The 26,537-nt window shown below is 39.7% G+C and overlaps 1 protein-coding gene across 2 annotated transcripts in view; it reads right to left on the reverse strand.

Moving 5' to 3' along the window:
* Positions 1 to 9,687: 9,687 nt before the first annotated feature.
* LOC128653179 (galectin-3-binding protein) overlaps positions 9,688 to 26,537 on the reverse strand; it is a 49,894-nt gene continuing 33,044 nt past the window's right edge. For both annotated transcript variants that reach the window (XM_053706322.1, XM_053706315.1), the window contains exon 5: positions 9,688 to 11,639. In XM_053706322.1, the coding sequence (XP_053562297.1) occupies positions 10,658 to 11,639 (982 nt within the window). In that variant the 3' untranslated portion in view covers positions 9,688 to 10,657. The remainder of the gene's footprint in view (positions 11,640 to 26,537) is intronic.

The following is a 26,537-nucleotide window of genomic DNA, read 5'->3' on the forward strand; positions in this document are numbered from 1 at the left end:
ATGCAGTCTTTCATTATCAAGAACCTGTCTCACAAATAATTGAATTTTATGTGCCACAGTTTAATCACCCCCAAATGCATCCATCCCTTTTACTCTTCCTCCCTCCTCTCTTCTTTCTTCCTCCTCCTCATTTACTTTCTAAAACCCATTACATTATATATATATATATATATATATATATATATATATATATATATATATATATATATATATATATATATATATATAATTATGGCTAAAAAATGGAGGGTGGGGCAGCACAATTGTAAATGCCTGGGTCAGCACAAAACCTAAATATGCCACTGTGTGGAATTATATACAGGTATACCTCACTTTACAGCGCTTCACTTTACAGCGATTCGCTAATGCAGCGCATTGTGGAGCTGAAGCTCAACTTCCAAGGATTTTGAAATAGTGCTGTAATCATCATGAGATTACGAGAAAAGTGACTGGCACCATGTTGTTATGCACAGTTCACTCTGTTTACAGCATTTCAGTGCAAACTGTGTCTCAGTGTTATAGACTGGCAAATTTTACTGCAGTCATTGTCACTATTTTAAAGGTACAATATTTATTGAATACTGTACTGTGCTAGTATTAAACTAAACTTAGTGCTATTGCACACTTAATATGTATAAGTTCAAACATGTTTTCAAGTTTTGAAATGCACTGGTATAATTATATATGTATATAATTATATTTTATATTATATAAGTGAAAAGAAAGCTAAAACCGCATTGTTTCACTTTAAGGCGGTTTTCACTTTACAGCGGGGCTCCGGTCCCTTACCCGCTGTATGAGCGGGGTATACCTGTATATACTGTATACTTTTATATACTCCCTCTCCCCCTCCCTCTCTTTCTCTCTCTATGTATCACACCTCCCTCTCTCTCTCTCTCTCTCTCTCTCTCTCTCTCTCCCCCCCCTCTCTCTCTCTCTCTCTCTCTCTCTCTCTCTCCCTGTCTCTCTCTCTCTCTCTCTCTCTCTCCCCCTCTCTCTCTCTCTCCCCCTCTCTCTCTCCCCCTCTCTCTCTCTCTCTCTCTCTCTCTCCCCCTCCTTCTCTCTCTTCCCCCTCCTTCTCTCTCTCTCCCCTCCCTCTCTCTCTCCCCCCTCCCTCTCTCTCTCTCCCCCCCTCCCTCTCTCTCTCTCCCCCCTCCCTCTCTCTCTCCCTCTCTCTCTCCCTCCCTCCCTCTCTCTCTACCCCTTCTCCTCTCTCTCTCCCCCTCCTCCTCTCTCTCTCCCCCTCCTCCTCTCTCTCTCCCCCTCCTCCTCTCTCTCTCCCCCTCCTCCTCTCTCTCTCTCACTTTCCCCCTCCTCTCTCTCTCTCTCTCTCTCTCTCTCTCTCTCTCTCTCTTCTTTCTCTCTTTCTCTCTTTCTCTCTCTCTCTCTTTCTCTCTCCCCCTCTCTCCCCTCACCCTTTCTCTCTCTCTCTTTCTCTCCCTCTTATTCTCTCTCTCCCCCTTCCCTGTCTCTCTCTCTCTCGCCCCCCCTCTCGCTCTCTCCTCTGCCCTCCCCCCCCTATATATGTTCTCAGGAGTATCATAGCCAGCGCCTCACCAACCTGTGACCTCACCGCACGTCACTGAGCCACGCACACCATTACCGACAAAAACTCGTAATCTAGCCGTAAGTATGGTCATGATACTATTGGTAAAACATCAAATCTAATGGTGGCCTATGACTTTTGCACAGTACTATAGATGTGTCTTCCATTTCCTGAATCCTGCAATAACTCCATGCAATTATGAATCACAGAATCTCAACTATCCAGGATCCTGGGTCAAGGGTCGGTGTCTCCAACTCCTTACCACTGCCCTGAAGGTCCGTCCCGTGAAGGTTATACACCAGATTGTGACAACAACTCAAAGTTCCATTTCTAGAAATTAATTATTTAAAGAAACAGTTAAGTCATCAGAAATTATTCATTGGACTGTAACAGATCTGCATGCACAATACGTGTTTTGAGAAAACAGTTGAAACTATTTTATAAGAAAAGTATTTATTGTTTTGCAGGGTCATAGCATACCACCTTAAAATCCTCTTGAATTTTGTTTACCTTACTCCTTCCTGTGGCCAATTAGATACAGATATAAACAAGCTCATTTAGATACCAGCCAATTACTCCAGAGCTTGTACACGTGTTCAAGGTTCTGCATTCCATGGAATGCACGTCAGCGTCTCTGGGGGGAGTTGAAACACTACTATTTTCAGAGTTAATTACTGGAAAATTAAGCAAAATAAATATTGATACTGCATTGCAAAGTTGAATACCTTGCATAATTTCAGGAATTAAATTAGTTTACTGTCCCTTTAATGAAAATTAAACAACATTGCATTATTATTTTGCTTCTTTTTGCTGTAACACCATACTTACTTTCAAATTAAGGGTCTCATGCATCTGGATTTTGATTGTTTATGAGTGGTTACCATCATGGGCCACTTATGCCGTAGATTAGATTAGGGTGTGGTATAGGCAGGGCCAGAACAGTATCAACTGGGGAAGCTACAGGAGGGACAATAGGCATATATGACAACTCCGCAATATCTAGAATGAGGCTTTTCAGTGCCAATTCAATGATACAGTAAATCAATCCTGTCCTGTGAGTAACGCCAAAGAGCAATTGAAATAATGATACGGAATTAGCCAAGAACATTGTTCCCATGGGAACGTGCACTCTAGATGGTTAATTGGGGTTATTTGCTTGGCTTTGTGTGGTTTGATTAAAGGGAGGCTTGGATAAAGGTTATTATGGACCGAAGTCATGTGATTATTATTTTATTATAGAGTGCTTTGTGATATGCTTCTCTATTTATTTTCAAAGAACATGTAAAGGCATGAAAATTGTTGGAGAGCAAGTGCCCGATGATCAAAAACTCACAGGAGAGAAATTACTAAAATCGTTCAGTGAGTTAAACATCTCTCTTGCTTGAAAGACCTTGCATTATTGACAAGACCACTCAGATAATCTTGCCAGCGATTGGACCACTGGAAAAGTCTGGTAAATAATCAATGGAATAAGTGATTGTGGATTAGGAAGTCAGGCATGTAAGCAAACATTTATAAATTATAACAGATGTATAAGGGGCAGCTGTCTAGCAAATAATTGTAGTTCATTTTTTAATCCCTGTATTATGAGTAGAGTGCAAAGTATCGCTAACGCAATCAATATTTGCCATATATATACCAGTGCACGGAAATGTGTACTGGTATTACAAGTTAGGTGCAATGCAAACGCAACCTCACGTTCATATTGCATTTGCGCTCATGAGAGTGCGCTTCTATAGGCTCCAATGGGAGCCTCGTTCTCATGCCATCAGACCAGGCATGAGAACCTAGCGCAGCAAAGGGGTTAAGTTGCGCAGCGAAGGGGTTAAGTTGCGCAGCGATGGGCAGCAAAGGTTAAATATATATGTATATAATTATATACATACGGTATATATTTATGTGTGTATATACACATATTAACAAATAAATATATATGTATAACAAATAATCATCAAAGCGAGAATGTGTTCAGAACAAAAAATCCCCAAGTGCTCTAAACGTGTATCGAAGCACATAAAGGTGGGGAATTCAGGTCCCAATAATCTGTGTATCAATTTTTGGACCCCGGTCAGTGTGAAAAGTCACTCAGATTGGTACAGAGTCCATTGTCCCATGGAAAGAGTAAAATCCCATTCAAAGTGTTAAAGTATGTCCCAGAGCCTAGTAGTCACGGGTGGGAATGCCAGTTCACAATGTTATAAGATCAACTCTTACCCTCCACTACGTTGGTGGGGTGCCTGGGAACACTTCCGTACTTCTCCTCGAATGGGTCGATGAAACCCTTCCTAGGGGGTGCAGTCTGTGTTTCCCTTCTCGGCGTGCTTCAGAGAGATCAAGTGTGGAGACGTTTCCTTGATGCGTCACCCGTGACGTTGCAAGGCTAAACCAACTGGTATTTCCTGGGGGGGAGGTATAAACCAAAAGGACAAAGAGCCGGTTCTGTATCCCAAGAGTGGCTAAAGCAGGTAGCTGGTGCAAGAAAGCGGTAAGTCCAACCGCTAAAGAAACATAAAGTCAGAAGGAAAAAATGCACCAATGAGGCGTAGTTTCTGCTGCAGTAAAAATGTTTATTGTACAATCCAGAAGTAATGTACAAACAAAGTCACAATGGAGAACGCCTGACGCGTTTCGCGCATGCGTAGATGCGCTTCATCGGAGGCTCCGATGAAGCGCATCTACGCATGCGCGAAACGCGTCAGGCGTTCTCCACTGTGACTTTGTTTGTACATTACTTCTGGATTGTACAATAAACATTTTTACTGCAGCAGAAACTACGCCTCATTGGTGCATTTTTTCCTTCTGACTTTAAATATATATGTATATATGTAATGGTCGTGGGATACTTCTTTATCAGACCGAACTTGGCCAGTAGACTTGTTATCTCGACATCGAGCCGGAAAGATAGGGAATATCCCAGAGCAGAGAAAGTTAGCAAGTTGAGGAAAGCAGCACTCACCACAGGCAGGGTAGTCTTCAGCGGCAATGGTAGAACAGTCCAAGATAAACCACTAGAATGGTCAGACAGGCAGGGTTTGGCAACGGTAAAGCAGTCCAAGGGCAAACCACTAGAATGGTCAGGCAGGCAGGGTTTGGCAACGGTAAAGCAGTCCAACGGCAAACCATTAGAATGGTCAGGGAAGCAGGGTTTGGCAACATAGAGGCAATCCAGAATAATAGGGGTTAATAGGCAGAGTAGTCAGGCAAGCAGAGTTCAGCAGCAGAGTATCAATCCAGCAATTTAGAGGTATAACAGGCAGAGTAGTCAGACAGGCAGGGTTCAAACACAATAAGGCAATATAGCAATAACGATCTATCACACCCAGGAGCACACAAAGAAACGCCTATACTTGGGCAGTGATAGATCATTTTGATTAGGCTTACATAGGCGCAGGATTCACGCCACGGACGTCCGAACCGGCATCAGTGAGAGAGGAGCGTGCAGCGATGACGTCAGCGCCGCACGCATCCTGACCTGACACAGCCCCTGGCAACAAGCAGGGAAGGAGACGCCGCGCCCCTAGCAATGGCTAGAGCGGTGCAGCATGAAAATATAAGCATATACATATATATTTATAGAGAATACACAGTTCCCCATAGACCGCAATGTAAAGACACTTTTCAGTGCATTTTTTTTCCAACACCCCACACCCGCACACTTTAACCCCGAACCTAAAAACTGCTTAGTGCAGTTTAAAAAAAAATAAAGCTCAATTTTTTATTTTCAAAAAGGGACCTCACATTTTATTTTTGGAGCAATTGTTATTTATTGCGTGCCCGTACGATAAATTAGCGCTACACTTGTAATCTAGCCCTTTATAATTAGTCTATGTTGTAGTTGTTTGGTTCAGATACAAAGCCACTCAACAAAATAAACAGCACCATATAAAAAAAAATTCTACATGATTTATCCCATAATGGGGATATTATTATGCACTTCTCAACCCTTTAATCATGTCATAAAAATAGACCATTTAAAAAGTTAGAAAATGTAAAAAGCCAACAATTATTTAACCCCTTCGCTACCAGGAATTTCAGAGAAAAACTTGTACAATTTTACTTGAGATTTTTTAACATTTTTCCTATCACTCTGTTTAAACATAAATGGAGCCTTTTTATCTACTTAAAGGTACTGCACAGTGCAGAATTATATAACATTAGCTTAGCGCGAACTTTATCCATCAAAGTTAATCAGAGATATTTTATTTCAAGGTTCAATTTCCCAGAACACCGCTCCTGGCTTTACTGAACGGGTCTTTTTTCTCCTAAGCGCATCACTGGAACGCTGTCTAGTCACAGCACGCCCCATAGCTCTGGCTACATTCAGTTTAATAGCGCAATCGGGTTTTTGGCAATTAGAAGGTTGCTAATCGCAGCTGTGCACCACACTTCTGAAATTCCCAGTAGTGAAGGGGTTAATCAGGTAAGGTAGCCACTGGTTACCACCATCTTAGGTACTGACAGACAGTCTGCCAGTATGCAGTTTAGGGAATATATATATACAATATACAGTATATATATATTACAGTATATATATATATTTATTTTTGTTAAATTTCTGTAGTGTAGGGTCCCCTCCTCACTCACTCACCTTCCTTATCCTCCAAGCAGCTCTCTAACCCTCCCCCACCCGATACTCTACACCATCTATAGTTTATTTTTTATTTTATAGTTATTACATTTCTTTCTGTAGTGTTGCGTCCCCCTCCTTCCAGCTGATCTTTTTCTGTATTGTAGGGCCCCATCCCTACACTAATAAATAATTTCCTGTAGTGTAGGGAACCCCACCCCTCCTCCACTGGCTTATTAGGGTTCCCCCAATTGCTTTCCCTTTAACTTATATAGCTATAAAATGAACGAATAAATGCTGCTAATCTGGGGTCTGATGTTTTTCAGCATATACATTTTTAAATGGTCATACTTTTGATATGAGGAAGCATTGTTTTAGGTATTTAGCTGTTTTGAAAGGTTGCGAAGGGCATGCTTGTGGTTTAAGGTCTCTTATTTTGGACATATGGCGTTTTAAATTGCTTACTAATGAGATATGTTTTGTGTTTCAATTCTTTAAATTGGTTACTAGGAATCAGGGCCGGACTGGGGATAAAAAGCAGCCCTTAAAAGTTTGAAGACCAGCTCTATTTTAAGTTGAGTTTGCAGAATTCACACGCCCCAGTTTTCTCAACGGGTTTATTGGAGGGCTACTAAATGGCGCATGGTCTAGGAAATGAAACAGGAAATACATTGGGATCTTAATACGTATAGCTCAGAGGGAAAAAAGGAGGTCAGAGTTGCATCTCTTGACCAGAAGCACCAACCCCTTATAAGTTATACTGTAGTCCCAGCTGATAAAGCCCACTGGGAAATATACTGGTAGACTAATCAGGCCTTTCTGGGGGTTCAGAAAAAAACAATGATCTGAGCAATGGTGGTTTAACGATGGTGCAAAGTAATCTCAATATTTTCTCTTGAAACCTCACTATAAACACATTGAGATTCTCATATAAATTGTTAAAGGTACAGTGAACACATGTCAGAGTTTCACCTTGACTTCGCTAGTTGTTTGAAGCTTTTTGCCATGTCTGCCATTTAAGACTCAACTGTGTTTTCTCCTTGCCTGAAGCAGAGTGTGTAACGCTGCTCACTATACCCAGGCTCCCTCTTATAGCCAAACTGGAGAACACCATCAGAGAGAGACAGGTTGCAGTCCAATAATGATGATGTCATCACTTCCTATTTAACTGCCTCAGTCCAGTCTGCAATTGCCCTTGCATGGTCTTAGACTTCTCTGTGAGTTCCTGTGTTCCTGACTCCATGTATAACCTGGCTTGTTTGACAACCATTCTGGTTACTGATTTCTGGCTTGTCCCTGACTTTGTTGAGCTCCATGTACCTGACCCTGGCTCATCTGACTACCCGCTTTGGCTCCTGACCCGGCTCTGACTCCAGGCTTGTCATTTGGCTTTTGGACCTTTTTTTTTTTTTTTTAAATAAAGGTGTGATTAATTTACCATTTCACATCTCTGTCTGATTCCTGGTACCCTGACAGCACCTTGTAATTAAAATACTCTTTTGTTGTCTTCTTCTAGAATAACATATCAGCCAAGTGTAAATTAACATATAGCTTGCTGCAATTGTTTTTGGCAAAAGATAAAACCTCAATAGCCAAGTAGTGGACCAGTTGTAGAGCTGGTCCTGTCATAATTTTTTCCAGACACAAATGTTTAAATTTGCTGTTTTATAGAGCTGACAGAAAGTTTTGGTTGCAGTGAACATTTTATGTCAGACGAAATCCGGCCTTGGGGTTTTATAGCATCTATTAATTCACTTTTGTAACATAACAGGATATTTCAGTGAAAGAAGGTGAGATATTGGGAAACAATTGATTTTACGTACCAAGGATATGCTTCTGGCTTGGTAATCTTTCAGTAGTACTATGCTTAGATTATGTAACATAGACATGCTCTGGATCACGTGTGTGTAGCACATGTGTAGTATGTGTGAGTGTGTAGCCTGTGTGTGAGAAAGCATGTGTGTAATTCATTTAAAGGGGACCACAACACCTGCTTAAAATGTTTTAAACTAACTTTTTCTGATTATCCAAAATAAGCTGACTTTAATTCTGTATGCAGTATTTATCTTACCACATTCTGTTGTATTTAAAAGCTTTACAATTTTAACGTTGATCTGCAGCATTTGATGTGCTATGTATGCTGCCATATTGTAGCTTACGTTCCACAACACTGTGTCACGTGATGCACACGGCACCTGCTATTACTAAATCAGAGTAAGCCCTGCAGTGTCTGAGAAGAACGGCTTCAGGCACTGTTATGTTTTTAAATAGCACGAGCAGGGAAGGAAGTGTGAGGGGGGAGGAGAGGTGGAGAGGGAGGCTCTGATTTAGTAATAGCTGGTCCCGTGTGCATCACGTGACCCACTGTTGTGGAATGTACTTTAAAAAAATGGAAGAATATATAACACATCCAATGCTGCAGATCAACATTTAATTATAAAACTTTTATCTACAACATAATGCAGTAAGATGAAAAGACTGCATACAGCATTGTTAGTTTATTTTGCACAAATAGAAAAAGTTAGTTTAGAATATATCAAGCATGTGTTGTGGTCCCCTTTAAAATTATTGTACCATTTTGCTGTTTCACCTTGTTATTTCCATGCTATTTGTTATAAAGGCCTCATGATTTTATGATGTCATGGGTTCATTTTTCTTTATTTTCTTGTTCTGCTGTATTTCTCTGCTATTTACAACAGAGCCTGATACCAGCCACAAAACTTGTCATAGGTCATTGAAAACAGTATGTCCCAAATGTATGGTAATTTACAGGACAATCAGCCTTGTAAAGATACATACTATATAAGTAATGCCTTATAACAATAAAGAATGGAAAATGTATGGTGTTTGGTATTAAAATGTTCCCTGTGGCCTAAATACCCAATTGGCCTAGCTTGCAGGCAAATTAAGATGTCATTCTACATGGGAAGCTGTTCATAACAGCATGTCTGGCCATTTTCCAATTCCATTTTCCTGGAAGCAGAAGACTATATATTCTGGTAAAGTTATAGGTTCTGTTATTTCTCCTTTTTATTTTTAAAACTGTTTGCTGTGTGTAATTTTATTTGTTAACACCTTTTTCTTATATAAATGCGTTGTGACTTTTTTTTGCTCATAATAAATGTTCCCTTATTAAGTTTTGCCTGTGTCTAATATTTGATCCATGTTACTGAAAGAGACTGGTAATAAAAGTACTGTGTTCCTCAGATAAAAATTGAGCTAAATTGTGTTTTGGATTTATTATTTGTTAGTCTGGGTTTTTTATTAAGATTCCCCATAGTGGTGGCAGCAAAGATAGTTAGTGAGAGTGGCATTAAAGGGGAGTCTGTGCATTTTTCTAAGGTCTAGTACAGACTAGAGGGTGTTTGTTAACCCTTGCACCCACTGAACTAAGTCACAGGCTTGCCTGGAGTGGCTAGGCTGTGAGAAACTGGTTAAGGTGGAAAGGGTTGGTTAACCATTTCTGTGCCAGACTGGTGCAGGTTGCTCAACCATGTATGGAACACTATTGTTTGTATGTACAGATGTATCATATGGTTCAACATCAAAGAGGCAGGATACTTTAAAAGAAAGATTTAGTGAAACAAAAACGGTTTATTCATGTACATCTCTTACAATTCAAATACCTCAATCTAATGCCTGTTCTTCTCTAGTACTCAGAGACTCATGCCTCTGCAGCAGTCTCTCAACTTTCCTAATTCAAAGATTTAAATCTTCCCTCATACCTATGAAACTTTGTTTCCTTTAAGACGTTCAGTAAGTTATGGCCTTCAAAATAAAGCAGGTAAAGAAGCCTTTCAGTGTAGCTAAAATCATTCCTTATTATGAAGGAAGTGGCAACTATCATTTCTTTATTTCTCCCTTGTTTCATAATGCTGTCCCATACTTCTAGGAATTGCATCCAGTCAGAGATCTAAGCCCTTGAAGGCCGTCTCTCATCTAAAAGCATTTGACAGTTTTTCACAGCAAGACAGCGTTAGTTCATGTGTTTCATGTAGATAACACTGTGCTCATGCACGTGAAGTTATTTAAGAGTCAGCACTAATTGCCTAAAATGCAAGTCTGTCAAATGATCTGAGAAAAGGAGGCAGTCAGCAGAAGCTTAGATACAAGGTAATTACATAGTTAAAAAGTATATTTCTAACAGTGTTGGTTATGGGGAATGGTAAATAAAGGGATTATCTTTCTTTACAAACAATAACATTTTTGGTGTTTACTTTCCAATTACAGAATTAATTTAGTCAAAAATGCCAGGTACACAATGTAAGAAATGCATTTTTTTTTACTTGTATTGCTTTAAAATATGGTTACAGGAACTAGGGTTAAACAGATGTGAATCAAATGTTTGAGGCCTTTGACACTCAAAGTGTTAAAAGACTTCCTTTTGTTAGAGAGATTGATCATTTAGACAATTAGTTTTGATTTGGGAGCTTTTGAATCTTTGGAACTAAAAGGGTCTTTGTACACTTGAAAAAGCACAGGAGGACTTACTAATGCTTCTTCCATGTCTCCAGGACTGAAAAGATGACTTCCTGGGCAAAAGTTCAACTAGTGATGTAAGTAGGACGAACCACCACCCTTGAAGTGACAGACTGTGAGGGGCAGGGAAACTGGGTGCCATTTTTAATATCCGGAAGCCGAACTAGCTTGTTTTTGGTCAACTCCAGTAACCCTATAACATGGGTTCCATCACATATCTGCAGTGCAAGATTACGGTATTGGATGTTTGGGTCAGAGAAACTGGTAGAGAGCCTTAGACCAGGCAAAATATCAGTTGTACAAGTGAAACCATAGTTCCTGCATTGCTGTGTATTTTTTATATAAATTGCATTCCATTGGATCAAATGGGAACCATACATAAAGCTGGTGTGCCTTGGAGTATTGAAGTTCATTTGACTATAATAATTTATTTTTACACCCCATGTGGGTGAGGTATAAATTCTGGGTGTGTATAAATCATCTGTCAGGTTTATATGTTTCTTTAGTACTTGGAAAGACACTGTGTGGTATGTCAGAGCTTGTAGCATCTTATGTTGAAAAGTGTGTTTATGCTCTTGGTATAGTGTTAAATTAAACTGGATATTGAAAAGTTCTTCAGGTGTTAATATTGTTAACCGTATTTTCTCAATAAGCTGCTTATGACTCTCCCCTTGCACACCATTGGTACTGATCCAATTCTGCAGAGCCCGGAGTAGATCCAGCTCACTTTTGACAACAAGATCACTCCTGTCGAGCAGTGAGGACAGCTGTTGAACAGATAGTGTATACCAGGCACTGGTCTGAGAGAAGGTCTCAAAATTCCAAGCCAGGTACTGGAGACAGAGTTGTCTGAGTTTAGGGTCATTGCTTGATTCTGCATAAACAAGAAGTTCTAGCTGCTTCCTGAAGGACGGATCTTGTGGGATCAGGATAGCAAAGAACTGGGCTGTATACTCCTGCAGACTGGAAACTTTGTAATCTGAGGCCAACTGGTGGATGCACTTCACAGATGCCAACGTCACTTTTATCTTATTACTGTATAAATACCTGAAACAAAAAAAAGTTTTCAGTTTTATATTACACATGTCTGACTGGATACAAGGAGCTTACAATTTATTGACATAAATGAGCATCTATGTTAACAGTATAAAGAATGGTTGCCCAAAATGTTTGTATAGAGGGCCAGTTACTAATGTTGTGTCTGGCGACAATAAATGACATTACATTATACTAACACTTATGCTAAAGCTAAAACTATAATCACATTTTTCATTAAATTACAAACGCCTAGATCACAAAAGTTGCGTTATTTCACCCTCCATAGCGCTGCCATTACAAGTTTCTGACTTGCGATATGGTGGCGATAAGCTCCATACCGCACAAAATCCAATGGCTGAGAATACGTGCTCGTACACGCTTTCCCCCATAGACATCAATGGGGCGAGAGTGTTAGATGATTTGAATAGCCAATAGAATTTCAGTAGCTCTCATCCTATTGGCTGATTTGAATTTAAAAAATCAAATCAGCCAATAGGAAGGAAAGGGACGCCATTTTGAAAAGGCTCCCTTGCATTGAAGATTCAGTGTACGGCGGTGACCGTATGAAGAGGACGCTCCGCGCCGGATGTCTTCAAGGATGGACCCGCTCCGTGCCACCGGGATAAAGATAGAAGACGCCGCCGGGTTGAAGATAGAAGATGCCACCTGGATGAAGATAGAAGACGTCGCCTTGATGGATGAAAACCTTGCCGCCTGGATGAAGACTTCTCAGACTTCAGAAACTGTAAGTAAATCGTCGGTTATTAAAGTAAATCGTCGGTGTGTTTTTTTTTTTTAGATTAGGGTTTGGGCTTTGTTAAAAGAGCTGAATGCCCTTTTCAGGACAATGTAAAATAGCTGAATGCCCTTTTTTTTACTGCTGGGGGGTATTTTTTTACAGGTAAAAGAACTGATTTCTTTAGGGCAGTGATTTGCAACCTTGTTTTTGCTGTGGCACACTTTTTTACATTAAAAAATCCTGTGGCACACCACCATCCCAAAATTTTACAAAATCACACATTGTAGCCTAATACAGGATATATATATATATATAGTATATATATATATATATATATATATATAGATATACACTGTACTGTGCTGTCATGCCATGCCTCCTACAAACTATACATGACATATTGACATTCTTTTACAAACAATCATAATGATTGTCTGTGAATGAATGTCAATGTCATGGTTGTAAATGATGCCTGATGAGCCTGTCACATACCTCCCAATATTTCAAAATTTGGAAGAGGGACACCCCTGCACTGTTGTCAGTCTGCCGCGGCACACCTGAGGATCTCTCACGGCACACTAGTGTGCCACGGCACACTGGTTGAAAAACACTGCTTTAGGGCAATGACCTACAAAAGGCCCTTTTAAGGGCTATTGGTAGTTTATTGTAGGCTAGGTTTTTTTTATTTTGGGGGCTTTTTTATTTTTATAGGACTATTAGATTAAGTGTAATTGTTTTTATTTTTGATAATTTAGTTTGTTATTTTTTGTAATTTAGTATTTTTTATTTTTTGGCATTTTAGATTTACATTTTTTAGTAGTGTTAATAGGTTAATAGGTTTATTTAGTGGCGATGATTTGGGAGGCCAGAAGTTTAGGGGTTAATAGCTTTATTATAGTGTCAGCGATGTTGGGGTGTGGGGGAATAGGGTTAATAACTTTATTATAGTGGTCGCGATGTCGGGGAGTGGCGGAATAGGAGTTAATAGCTTTTATTAGTGGCGGTGATGTTGGGAGTGGCAGATTAGGGGTTAATAAGTTTTAAATAGTGTTTGTGATGCAGGAGGGCGGCGGAATAGGGGTTAATAGGTAGTTTATGGGTATTAGTGTACTTTGTAACATTTTAGTTATGAGTTTTGTGAAACATTTTTGTGGCGCAAAACTCATAACTACTGCTCTCAGATAGCGGAATGGATCGTGTCGGTATAGGCTGGAACGCAAGCATTTTAGCCTCATCGCACAACCTGTAATACCGACACGACTCCCAATAGTGCGTTCTTGCTTTTACGTTGAAATTGCCATTTTTTCAACGTTAAAATCGTAACACAAAACTCATAATCTAGGTGAAAGGTAATTAGTTACTATTAAAGGGACAAGAAACCCAAAACATTTCTTTCATGATTCAGACAGAGCAAATATTTTTAAAAAACTTTCCAGTTTAGTTCAAGTATCAAATTTGCTTTATTCTCCTTGTATCCTTTATTGAAGAAGCAGTTATGCACTATTAGGAGCTAGCTGAACATATTTGGTGTGCCAATGACAAGAGGCATATATGTACAGCCACCAATCAGCTAGCTCTCAGTAGTGTATTGCCTACCTACGTATGCTTTCCAACAAAGGATTCCAAAAGAAAACAAAGAAAATTAGATAAACGAAGAAAAGGAAAGTTGTTTTAATATTGCATGCTCTTTCTGAATCATGAAATAAATGTTTTGGGTTTCATGTCCCTTTCTTTTTTTAAAATATAACTTTTATTCGTCCAGAGTTAAAAATCCAGGAGAAACCCAGAATCTGATGCATTTGACCAGCTGGATCTCGCTCCTATCCATGCACAGTAAAAAACACAGGTCTGGAACGACCTTGTGATATCATGAACGCTGCCGGCAAAAACAGAGGGTTGCGCCAAAACATAGTAGTGAGGACGCCAAGCACTAAAAGGGATAGAGAGCGTGAGCAACGTGTTCCAGAGGAGACATTACTCTGTTATACTGTCAAGGTACCTATAGAGGGTAAGAGCGAAGCTACGGAATATACACGCTGACAGGCGTCACTCACATCTTATAAACATATATTTACATTTGAGCTAATCAAGGGGACTTGCTTTCCTATATGACGTGTATGTTTATGAGGCACAATATACCCTATTACCAAATTTGTACTCTGATAACTATCACATCTCCTGAACTGTCTGTTTATATTTATTAATGGCCAGACAGACAAGGCTGCTGCTTGTGCAATGCCACCCACTGCTTGCGCACAAGTCTATCACCCTGAAGGGATTGCAGCAGGTTAACTATCGGCTGCAAGTTCACTCTTGCAAGTCTGCAGCCAAAGGTGCTCTAAAACTGCTTTTGCAGCTTCTTAAATGTACCCCAGAGTGTGTAATTAAAAAAAAAAAAAATCCAATTGCAATTTACATTATTCTCTTGGTACCTTTGTTTAAAAGCGGGTAGGTAAGCTCAGAAGTGTGCACATCTTAAGCACTTTATGGCAGCAGTTTTGCAAGAATACAAAAACTTTCTTGGAAAACTGCTGCCAAATAGTGTGCCAGTACCATGAGAATAAGCCGCTGTAACAACCTGAAAGTATAAGATGAGAATTAAGTAAATTTCCTAAAATAAATATATTGAAAGTTTTTTTGTTTTTTTTAGATGGTATCCTCTATCTGAATAATGAAAAAAAATGTTGGTTCTATGGGGCCTATCTATCAAGCTCTGAACGGAGCTTGATGCCCCGTGTTTCTGGCGAGTCTTCAGACTCGCCAGAAACAGCAGTTATGAAGCAGCGGTCACAAAGACCGCTGCTCCATAACCTGTCCGCCTGCTCTGAGCAGGCGGACAGACATCGCCGTAAATCAACCCGATCGAGTACGATCGGGTTGATTGACACCCCCCTGCTGGTGGCCGATTGGCCGCGAGTCTGCAGGGGGCGGCGTTGCACCAGCAGCTCTTGTGAGCTGCTGGTGCAATGCTGAATACGGAGAGCGTATTGCTCTCCGTATTCAGCGAAGTCTGGCGGACCTGATCCGCACTGTCGGATCAGGTCTGCCAGACTTTGATAAATAGGGGCCTATGTCTCTTTAACTGAATATAATACCAAAATGTACAATATTTGGTACAAATGCACCATAATAGGCCTGATTATAAAAAAAAAAACACTGGCATGAAGAGAAATCTTTTGGGGCTTTATTTTTTTGCATTATTTTGCAACACAAGTGCATCTGATTCACATCCAGGAACCTGTGTAGTGAAATAAATAGCTCTCAAGCTAAAATGTGCCTTTCCAAAATTCTTTAAAGTGAATGTAAAGTTAAACAATCTTGAGCACTGCTATGCTTATACTGTGCTTATAAATCTAGTTGCTAAGTTTTTTTGTGTTAAAAACAATCAAATTCTATTGTATATATCTTTTAAAATCAGTATTGTTTCTTCGCCAACTCCTCCCAAGTGAGACTTCCTGGGTTTTCATTGTGTGACGTATAAAGCAGTCCCACCCACTCTATACGTAGCTCAGAAGCGCGCTCCCGATAGGAAATCAATATGCAATATATCAATATATACAAAATATACAATTTTTATCTTTCTTTTTTAAGATATGCACGCATTATATCCGACAGTGCAAGCAAAGCAGCTGTCTTTAAGCTTGCATTATGCGATCGATCCAGATAAGTGACATAGAGCATGTGCGGCTCTTGAAGCGCATATCCACTGGATATAAGAAAAATTCAATGCCGCATGCACTAAATATATTGCCATGTGCTAAATATATGGCGCATGCGCTCAAAATATATTGGGCGTATTTGGACAGGGGGCTGGACGCCTCGGCGGGGAAGGGGGGCATTGTCGATAGTAGAAATAAAAACTAAGCGTTTCTATCAGATTTGATGAATGAAACTTAACATTATTTTTGGTAATCTTTATGTTGACGTTAAGCAATTTCATTGACTTTACATTCACTTTAAGGGACTTCACATTACTGAGGAGACTTCTTACATACTCTCACCAGAGCAGAGAGCTTGAGATCATCAGGACCCTAATAAAAATTATGCAATTTCTTTTTCAATAACAAATTATTGATGCCTTTTTCTTATCAATGATGGGTCACATGGACCAGACAAATGTATTCTGGGTGGCCTCTGTTTAAAGTGACATAATACTTACATGCTAAATCACTTGTAGGATAACTGTAAAAAGCTGACAAAAATTATCACACGAACATCTCTATTTAAAAAAGGATGATATGGGAGAACTTCGGGTGGTGGCCATGATAGATTGCAGTATTGTTTGCTGCTCAACCCTTCAAGACTAATCTTTACAAAATCATCTTATAAGTCTGTCATTAAGTCATTAAACATAGGGGCCTATGGACATGATCCGATATTGCGGATCATGTCCGCTGCACATCGATAAATGCCGACAGAATACGCTGTCAGCATTTATCATTGCACCAGCAGTTCTTGTGAAATGCTGGAGCAATGCCACCCCCCAGATTTTCGGTGATGTCTGTCCGCCGCCTCAGAGCAGGCGGACAGGTTATAGAGAAGCGGTCTTTAGACCACTGCTTCAAAACTTGTGTTTCTGGTGAGCCTGAAGGCTCGCCAGAAACACGGGGCATCAAGCTCCATACGGAGCTTGATAAATAGGCCCCATAATCTCAAGTTGAAGATGCTCTTTTGAATTAAGCTACTTTTTTAAGATTCCTATCAGCTACAATATAACAGAGACTGTTAGAGGTTGTGGCCTCCTATTCAACCCCCTGGCAGAGTTCCTTCACAACTCTGTCGTTATATAGTGCCTGGGGTGCACTACAAAATCTTTATTAATTATATAGAATAACACTTGTTTCTGTACATTGAACTTGCTTATAGAGACGACCGAGATTGGTAAAGCACTTGATCAATATCATGCGGCATTCGAGGAGGCTTTGAATGTAGGCTTTGGCTCCTCCAATTTTTGATGAACGGATTGATTTTACAGATGCGCTCGAATGCAAGTGGTGGTGTTTTGAAACCCCGGCACTGAGAGATAAGCAAGGCTCAGCCCTATGTGAACACAGAAGGCTTTCAAAGATGCCCTCAAGTAATGGTGGATGGGAGTTGACGAGCATGAGCAGTCATGCCCCATGAGCACAGGTGTGGGGGGCTTAATGTGGACTTCAAAGCAGCAATGTCGATAGCTACTTCACATCCCTTAGGCATATCTATGTGGGCTCGAGGTCCTGTTGCTGTCATTACCTGTGCACCACTCCATCGGAGATCTCTTGGAAAGAGTATGATTCTTGGGGATGGTGCTGAATAGCCAGATGTATTTGGAGTTCATGCAGAGTATCAAGTGATGTCTAGGATTTGCTTGCAGAGTTTTGAGACTACCTAAGTGATTTTGGGGGACACTATTGTTTGGCAAATAAAACAGGGATAGCATGATGGATATCAAATTTTGTCTGTCTCTGCTATTTTATTTCTGGGTATGTGAGATTTAGAAAAACTTCTGTATGATGATATTCCCCTGAATTTTTGTATTTTGCCCCATTACAATATGGCACAACGTATATATTATCTTTTTCTTTTCCACTAAAGTAGTGTTACCATGTACTGCAGTAGATATTAGTTATATTATATAATCATTTGAGAATGGTGCAATATATGTCTTTGTTCTAACCCTGCCCTAGAAGTAAGTAGAGGTGCATTTATAAGGCCCTATATCTTCTATACTACAAGTATATCCTAATTTTTGCATTTATTACTTGATATTATTAGGGTCCTTAAATTTTCACCTAATAGATCTATACAGTGGGGCAAAAAAGTATTTAGTCAGCCACCAATTGTGCAAGTTCTCCCACTTAAGAAGATGAGAGAGGCCTGTAATTTTCATCATAGGTATACCTCAACTATGAGAGACAAAATGTGGAAACAAATCCAGACAATCACATTGTCTGATTTGGAAAGAATTTATTTGCATATTATGGTGGAAAATAAGTATTTGGTCAATATCAAAAGTTAATCTCAATACTTTGTTATATATCCTTTGTTGGCAATGACAGAGGTCAAACGTTTTCTGTAAGTCTTCACAAGGTTGTCACACACTGTTGCTGGTATGTTGGCCCATTCCTGCATGCAGATCTCCTCTAGAGCAGTGATATTTTGGGTCTGTCGCTGGGCAACACGGACTTTCAACTCCCTCCAAAGGTTTTCTATGGGGTTGAGATCTGGAGACTGGCTAGGTCACTCCAGGACCTTGAAATGCCTCTTACAAAGCCACTCCTTCATTGCCCGGGCAGTGTGTTTGGGATCATTGTCATGCTGAAAGACCCAGCCACGTTTCATCTTCAATGCCCTTGCTGATGGAAGGAGGTTTGCACTCAAAATCGCACGATACATGGCCCCATTCATTCTTTCATGTACACGGATCAGTCGTCCTGTTCCCTTTGCAGAGAAACAGCCCCAAAGCATGATGTTGCCACCCCCATGCTTCACAGTAGGTATGGTGTTCTTTGGTTGCAACTCAGCATTCTCTCTCCTCCAAACACAACGAGTTGTGTTTCTACCAAACAGTTCTACTTTGGTTTCATCTGACCATATGACATTCTCCCAATCTGCTTCTGGATCATCCAAATGCTCTCTGGCATACTTCAGACGGGCCTAGACATGTACTGGCTTAAGCAGGGGGACACATCTGGCACTGCCGGATCTGAGTCCCTGGCGGCGTAGTGTGTTACTGATGGTAGCCTTTGTTATGTTGGTCCCAGCTCTCTGCAGGTCATTCACTAGGTCCCCCCGTGTGGTTCTGGGATGTTTGCTCACCGTTCTTGTGATCATTTTGACCCCACGGGGTGAAATCTTGCGTGGAGCCCCAGATTGAGGGAGATTATCAGTGGTCTTGTATGTCTTCTATTTTCTAATTATTGCTCCCACAGTTGATTTCTTCACACTAAGCTGCTTGCCTATTGCAGATTCAGTCTTTCCAGCCTGGTGCAGGTCTACAATTTTGTTTCTGGTGTCCTTCGACAGCTCTTTGGTCTTCACCATAGTGGAGTTTGGAGTATGACTGTTTGAGGTTGTGGACAGGTGTCTTTTATACTGATAACAAGTTCAAACAGGTGCCATTAATACAGGTAATGAGTGGAGGACAGAGGAGCCTCTTAAAGAAGAAGATACAGGTCTGTGAGAGCCAGAAATCTTGCTTGTTTGTAGGTGACCAAATACTTATTTTCCACCATAATATGCAAATAAATTCTTTTCAAATCAGACAATGTGATTGTCTGGATTTGTTTCCACATTTTGTCTCTCATAGTTGAGGTATACCTATGATGAAAATGATAGGCCTCTCTCCTCTTCTTAAGTGGGAGAACTTGCACAATTGGTGGCTGACTAAATACTTTTTTGCCCCACTGTATATTATGTTCTATTTTCATATATGTAATACCAATGTCATTTCAGAACCCAAAATTGCATAATTATTACATCCTTACTTTATCTGTTTTTCTTGATCAATATAGTTAACCCCATGAGGCTTTAAATATTTGAAAGGGGTTTCTTGGTATTTAGTTCCTTAGAATACTAATAGTTGGAACCCTAATTAAGAAGATTTACTGGTTAAGTAAGTTGATTTTATGCAAGTGTCTGTTTTTCAACCAGTGTGCCGTCAGAGATCCTCAGGTGTGCCGCGGCAGACTGACAACATTGTGGGGGTGTCCCTCTTTCAAATTTTGAAATATTGAGAGGTATGTGACCGGCTCATCAGGCATCATTTACAACCATGACAATGACATTCATTCACAGACAATCATTATGATTGTTTGTGAATGAATGTCAATATGTCATGTATAGTTTGTAGGAGGCATGGCATGACAGCACAGTACAGTATATATATACTGTATATATATCCTGTATTAGGCTACAATGTGTGATTTTGTAAAATTTTGGGATGGTGGTGTGCCACAGGATTTTTTAATGTAAAAAAGTGTGCCACAGCAAAAAAAATGTTGCAAATCACTGCCCTAGTCTATATTGTCGCTTTATCAATATGGAAGAACCCATAATTTACCTATTTAGGTTTATAAGCTTTTGTGTAAGGTCCAACTGAGGGTTTACATTTATAATACTCGGGTCAATATGATCAAATGTAATCTATTTGACAAATTGCACTATGCTCTATCTATGAGGACTTATTAAGATGTTATTTAATACCCCTAGCCCGGCTCCTTAATATTTTTCAGTCAATGTGATTTATCTCATATCCTGCAGCCAAAATTGTGAGAGGAGCTTTAAATAGTTTAACCAACGATTTGGAAAAAAAAAGGATCATAAGAGTTCTGGATTTTATATACTGTAGTACCTAATTATGGAACATTCTTTTTGGCTGGAACTTTTAGTGGTAACCCACGGATATAATCCTGGATTTGGAAAGACAGATACTTATTAGTTTGCTATCTATATTGGGCTAGATTAGTAGTGCCGCGGTAAATAGAATTGTTTTGCTAGCGAATACATCGCTAGTTTAAGGCTTTTTGTGATTCTCGGGTTCCGCTGGTATTACAAGTTGAAAAAATCATTATTTTGCACTAGTAGTAGCCCGAAAAGTGCAAAAATTTGAAGTCGAGTTTTCGTGTGCGCGTGCATGTGTTCCCCCATAGAAATAAATGGAGAGAAAAAAGCTAAAACACCCTACTCGCGAAAAATATTTTTTTAAATAAATACCTTCACACCCTACCATAAGCCTCTAGCCTAATAACCCCTAATCTGCCATCCCCCCACATTGAAATAAATAAATAATACTATTAACCCCTAAACTGCCACCCCCCACAACCCAAAATATCTAAATAAACTATTTACCCCTAAACCGCCACCCCCCAACAACGCAAAGTATCTAAATAAACTATTAACCCCTAAACCACCATCTCCCCACAACGCAAAGTTATAAAGCCACTAACCTAGCACCCCCTAACTTAACCCAAATTAAAATACCCATAAATATACTAAAAAAAAATCCTAACTACCTTAAAATAAAAAAAAAACTTACCTTCAATATAAGCGGAAGGAAAATGGCTCGTGAAATCGCGATTGCACTAGCACAAAACCGTTTGCCCCGCATTTTTTATCTAGCCCATTGTTATTTATCTTGATTGGCCCCTCACTGTATTTATTATTATTATTATTATTATTATACTTTATTTATGAAGTGCCAACATATTCCTCATCGCTATCCATGGATACAATTCATTTGAATAAAACAATGATATAAAACTTGTAAGAGACAGGACAAAATTTACAAACACATACAGAAGGAATTGAGGGCCCTATTCCCGTGGGAACTTACAATCTAGACGGGTAGGAGGTTGAGAAACAGGAGGTGAGGACTACAAGATTGAGAAAGATGTTAATGCAGAGTTAGATGAGGGAAATGTTGTTAGGTAAGTGAAATTAATTTATTATTGAGTTGGGTGGTAAGCTTCACTAAACAGAAAAGTCTTCAGGGAACATTTAAAGGAAGAAAGATTAGGGCAAAGCCTGACAGCACGAGGGAGAGTGTTCCAGAGGGTAGGTGCTGCACGAGAGAAGTCCTGCAGTCTAGCATGAGAGGAGATGATAGTCACGAATGCAAGGAGCAGGTTATTGTTGGATCTTAATGGGCAGGCTGGAGTATACTTGTTTATTAAAGAGGCTAGGTAGAGGGGAGCGGCGTTGGTGAGAGCTTTGTATGTAAGGGTGAGAATTTTGAATTTAATTCTGCTGTGAATGGGGAGCCAATGAAGGGACTTGCAGAGAGGTGCAGCAGATACAGAGCGACGGGAAAGGTGGATCAGCCTGGCAGAGGCATTTAGGATGGATTGAATTGGGGAAAGGGGGGAAAGAGGAAGGCCAGTAAGTAGGTTATGGCAGTAGTCAATTCAGAAAATAGCAAGGGAGTGGATTATTTGCTTTGTGGTGTAAGCGCTCAGAAAAGGGTGAATCTTGGAAATATTGCGTAGATGATTGCGGCAGGATGTAGAAAGTGATTGGATATGGGGACAAAGGATAGATTTGAGTCAAGTGTGACTCCGAGGCAGCGGACTTGGACTTGGGGCGATGGGGAAATTGTGATGCCATCAACAGGGATAGAGAAATCAGAAGTCGGCATAGAGCTTGAGGGGGGGGGGGGGGGTAAGAAGGAGCTCAGTCTTGGACATGTTTATCTTTAGGTGGTGAGAGGCCATCCAGGAAGAAATACCAGATAAGCAGTCGCTGACATGAGAAAGGTCAGAGGGAGAGAGAGCAGGGGTGGAGAGGTAGATCAAGGTGTCATCAGCATAGAGGTGATATTTGAAGCCATAACTGTTAATAAGTTTACCCAGCAAAGAAGTATAAATGGAGAAGAGTAGAGGACCCAGATCCTTGAGGTACTCCAACAGACAGAGGCATTGGAGAGGAGGAGTCGCCAGCAAATGACACAGAAAAAGACCTGTGAGAAAGATAGCAGTGAACCCAGGAAGGAGCAGTGTTACAGAGGCCAAAAGAGCTAAGGGTCTGTAGGAGGAGGGGGTGGTCAACTGTGTCAAAGGCAGCTGAGAGGTCAAGTAAGATGAGTAAAGAGTAGTATCCAATATTTTTAGCAGAGAGAAGATCGTTAGTAACCTTAGTAAGGGCAGTCTCAGTTGAGTGTTTGGGGCGGAATCCAGATTGCAGGGGGGTCAAGCAAGGAGTTGGTGGACAGGAAGTGGGTTAGGCAATTGTAAACTAGTTTTTCAAGGAGTTTTGTACTGGAAGTAACTAGGATATAGCCATAGTCACCTTCCTAGTAAATAACATATTGCTTGTGTATACAGTTTGATCTTACAACTAATAGTGTATTTTCTTATTTATTTGGTGCCATTTTTGCATATAGTCTGGGTCCATGAGTGGCCCTTTTTTATGTTTTTGTTTTTATTTTCCCACTTTATTCGGTACCAGCTTATTAGGTGCTCCAAGAGTGGCTACTATTTTACACTTGGGGAACATTTTTTTTTATCTTCTAAACATCTATTTTTTCACAAGGGATATCTAAATAAAAAAAATACCCTGTAAATCCCCCATCATGTGCTAGATTACAAGTGGAGCTCTATTTATCGCTCGTTCATTAACTCCGCTAGAAGTAAGCTTTTTGCGCCTGTCGGGTAGTGCACATATTACAAGTTGAAAATAAAAGGTTTTCGCACAAGCAATAATCCGACACACGCAATAAGCCAAACAAATGTGTAAACATATTTCCCCATAGACTTTAATGGATCGTGAAAAGTGGGGGAAAAACTAACACTCTTACTAGCGTAGAAACCCAATTGCATTTTATCAAGTGTGCTTGCCCGACATGAAATTATAATATTTCACATTCCAATGTTCTTCACATAGAAGAATATGTACTATTTATTCTTAAATTTATATTTCTATATATATATATATATATATGATTTTTTTTGGTAAACTATATATCGATACCTATTATATCTATACCTATATAATATAGATAGATAGATGATTAAATATAGATATATACAGATATATATAGGAATATCTATTTAAAAATACTTAGAACATAGTCCCCTATGTGAAGAACATTGGAATGTGAAAAAAACAGACAATAGCAAACATTTAAAACAACGGTGGAAATATTGACCATACATAACTAGCCAATGAAAAGGCTAGGTAAGAGAAAAAGGTATATAATGACCAATCAGAATAGCCATAGTGACCATAAATGGACCACTGAGCTCCCCTAACTTCCTCTTTTTTTTCTTCTTCTCAGTTCAATATCAGAACTGCAAACATAAAATAAGTTGTTTCTCTTTTCGTATGCAAATTTTAAAACCAAACCCTATCCACTTCTTGGAAGCAAAGACAACAAAAAGAAGCTATCCATCCCAGTGTCTATCTACAACAAACCTTTTTCAGAAAAAAAAAAACGTTCAATTCAGACCCGTTGCCTACCTAAGATCCCTAAATGCCTATGATGTTTATAACCATTTCAAAATGGAAGGCGTTCATCTTCTCAGAGAATGTCTCTTAGACAACAATTGGCTGGTCTGGTTAGATATTTCCAATGCTTATCTCAAAGTCCTCATCACTCAGGAGCATTGGAAATGTCCAACTTTCTCATGGGAGTATCAAGTATTGAATTTCCTTTGCCCCTTGGCTTTTCCCCAAAATCCAGAAACCAGCTGTGTCTTGGTTAACACTTCAAAGAATTTGTCTATTTAGCTACTTAGTGATCTTGTGAGCCCGTGTGTGCAAGCCTAGCTGGAACAGAATCAGCTGTTGTCGGGTGTTGACTTCACACGCCAACCGGGTACATTGTTGGTCTGTTTCCTGTAAGCGTGTGCTGGCTGCCTGTGGACTCGTTTTTATCTGAAATTTTAAAAGATACCTTTATGTGAATCTTCACTTGCCAGATATTGTGAGTATTTGGTATATTGTTGTGTCAACAAATATTGCATATTACATACAATATTGCACTATTTGGAGTCCTTTTTCTTCACAGATTGCGCTTTCCTTTTGGAGTGAAGCGTTTAGCTACTTAGATGACATTCTCTTAATGAATCAGAATTCTCTCTCTTTTCGACAACAATTAAAAAAATCACAATAAATTTATTAGAAAATCTAGGTTTCCTTATAAACAAAGAAAAGATAGTTCTTACTCCAGTAAAATCCTTAACTTTTCTGGGTTTTCTGATGGATGCCAAAAGATCCACCCTAATTCTTCTTCTAGTGAAAATAAAAAACAACAAGAGGAAATTACAAGAACTTTGTCCAACCAATCTGTTCCTATCAGACAGATAGCCAGAATAGTGGGGTTACCCTCATCCTCTATTCAGGTTCTTTCCAGCCTCCTCGCATTGTGGCGAATTACAACGTCTCAAAATGTTGTATCTTCAGACAGGTCTTTTGGATTCTCATTGTATTCCATTATCCTTAGAGACCGGAGAGTAGCTGTCATGGTGGTTTACCAATATGGAAGCCTGGAATGGAAGAGCTATTTTTGGCAAAGCTCCAGATTTAATTATAGAGTCAGATGCCAGTCGTTCCAGTTGGGGAGCTTGTTGCAGTCCTTCCATAACAGGAGACTAATGGTCATTAGTCAAGAAAAAATTTCACATCAGTTGTTTGGAACTTTTGGTCGGTTCGTTTGCAGTTAAACATTTTGTCAAATTCTCTTCTCTGGTTTCAATTCTTCTCTGCATGGACATTTTGGCGGATTATTACTTAAATCGTTTAGGTAGTACAAAGTCTAGAAATCTTTCCAATATTATGAAAGATGTAATTCATCTTTGTTTAGACAGGAATATCTCCATCAAAGTGGAGAATATTTCAGGTCTTTACAACTTTGTTGCAGATTGGGGCTCTTTTCTGAAAGACTCCAGCGACTGTATGTTGAACAGAGATGTTTTTATTTTCCTCTATCATCTTCGAGGTTGCTTTTCATTGAAGGTTTTTGCCTCTCGTCTAAACTTTCAGTTACACCTATATTTCAGTTGGCATCCATATCCAAACGCAGCAGCTATAGATGTTTTCCTTCAATTTTGTCTGCCTCTAGGAGCTTATGAGTTCCCTTGTTTTCTATGAAATCTTGAACAATATTGATTGTACACATGGATTTTCTTTCTATGATGATAATAAACCCACTTTGTGTTAGGCCTAAAGGGAATTCCTCTATCAAACCAAAGCCAGTAGTGACCAGAAAGGTCAAAGCAGGGTTGACAAGCAGATTAAAAGCAAGACAAACAAAAACAGTACCAAGTCAGGATCCAGTAGGGAATTCCGAGGAAAGCAGAAGTTAGAAGCCAACTGGTCAAACAGGAGCAGAATCGAAAGGCAGAAGATGGTCACAAACAGGCAAAAAGGTAAAAACTTTTAAGGCAAACAACAGCAAAAATCACACCCATGAGAAGAACTCAATACTTAGGTAGCAATGGAGGAAAGCAGCAAGTTTTTAAGGCAAAAAGGCACTAAAATGACACAATGTGTCAAAAATATGATGCATTGCGTACAAAATATGAGGCAGCACATACAAAATATGAGGTGGTACATACAAAATACGAGGCAGCGCTTAATAAATGCTATGTGGCATAGCAACCGCGTCATAGCAACCGACCCAATCATAACACTTTGGCCAACCTAAGCTTGGTATCCCTCTCTACTGAAAATGTGTTATAACTACCCACTTC

This window comes from Bombina bombina, chromosome 1 (assembly GCF_027579735.1).
Source record: "Bombina bombina isolate aBomBom1 chromosome 1, aBomBom1.pri, whole genome shotgun sequence".
Taxonomy (NCBI): Eukaryota; Metazoa; Chordata; class Amphibia; order Anura; family Bombinatoridae; genus Bombina; species Bombina bombina.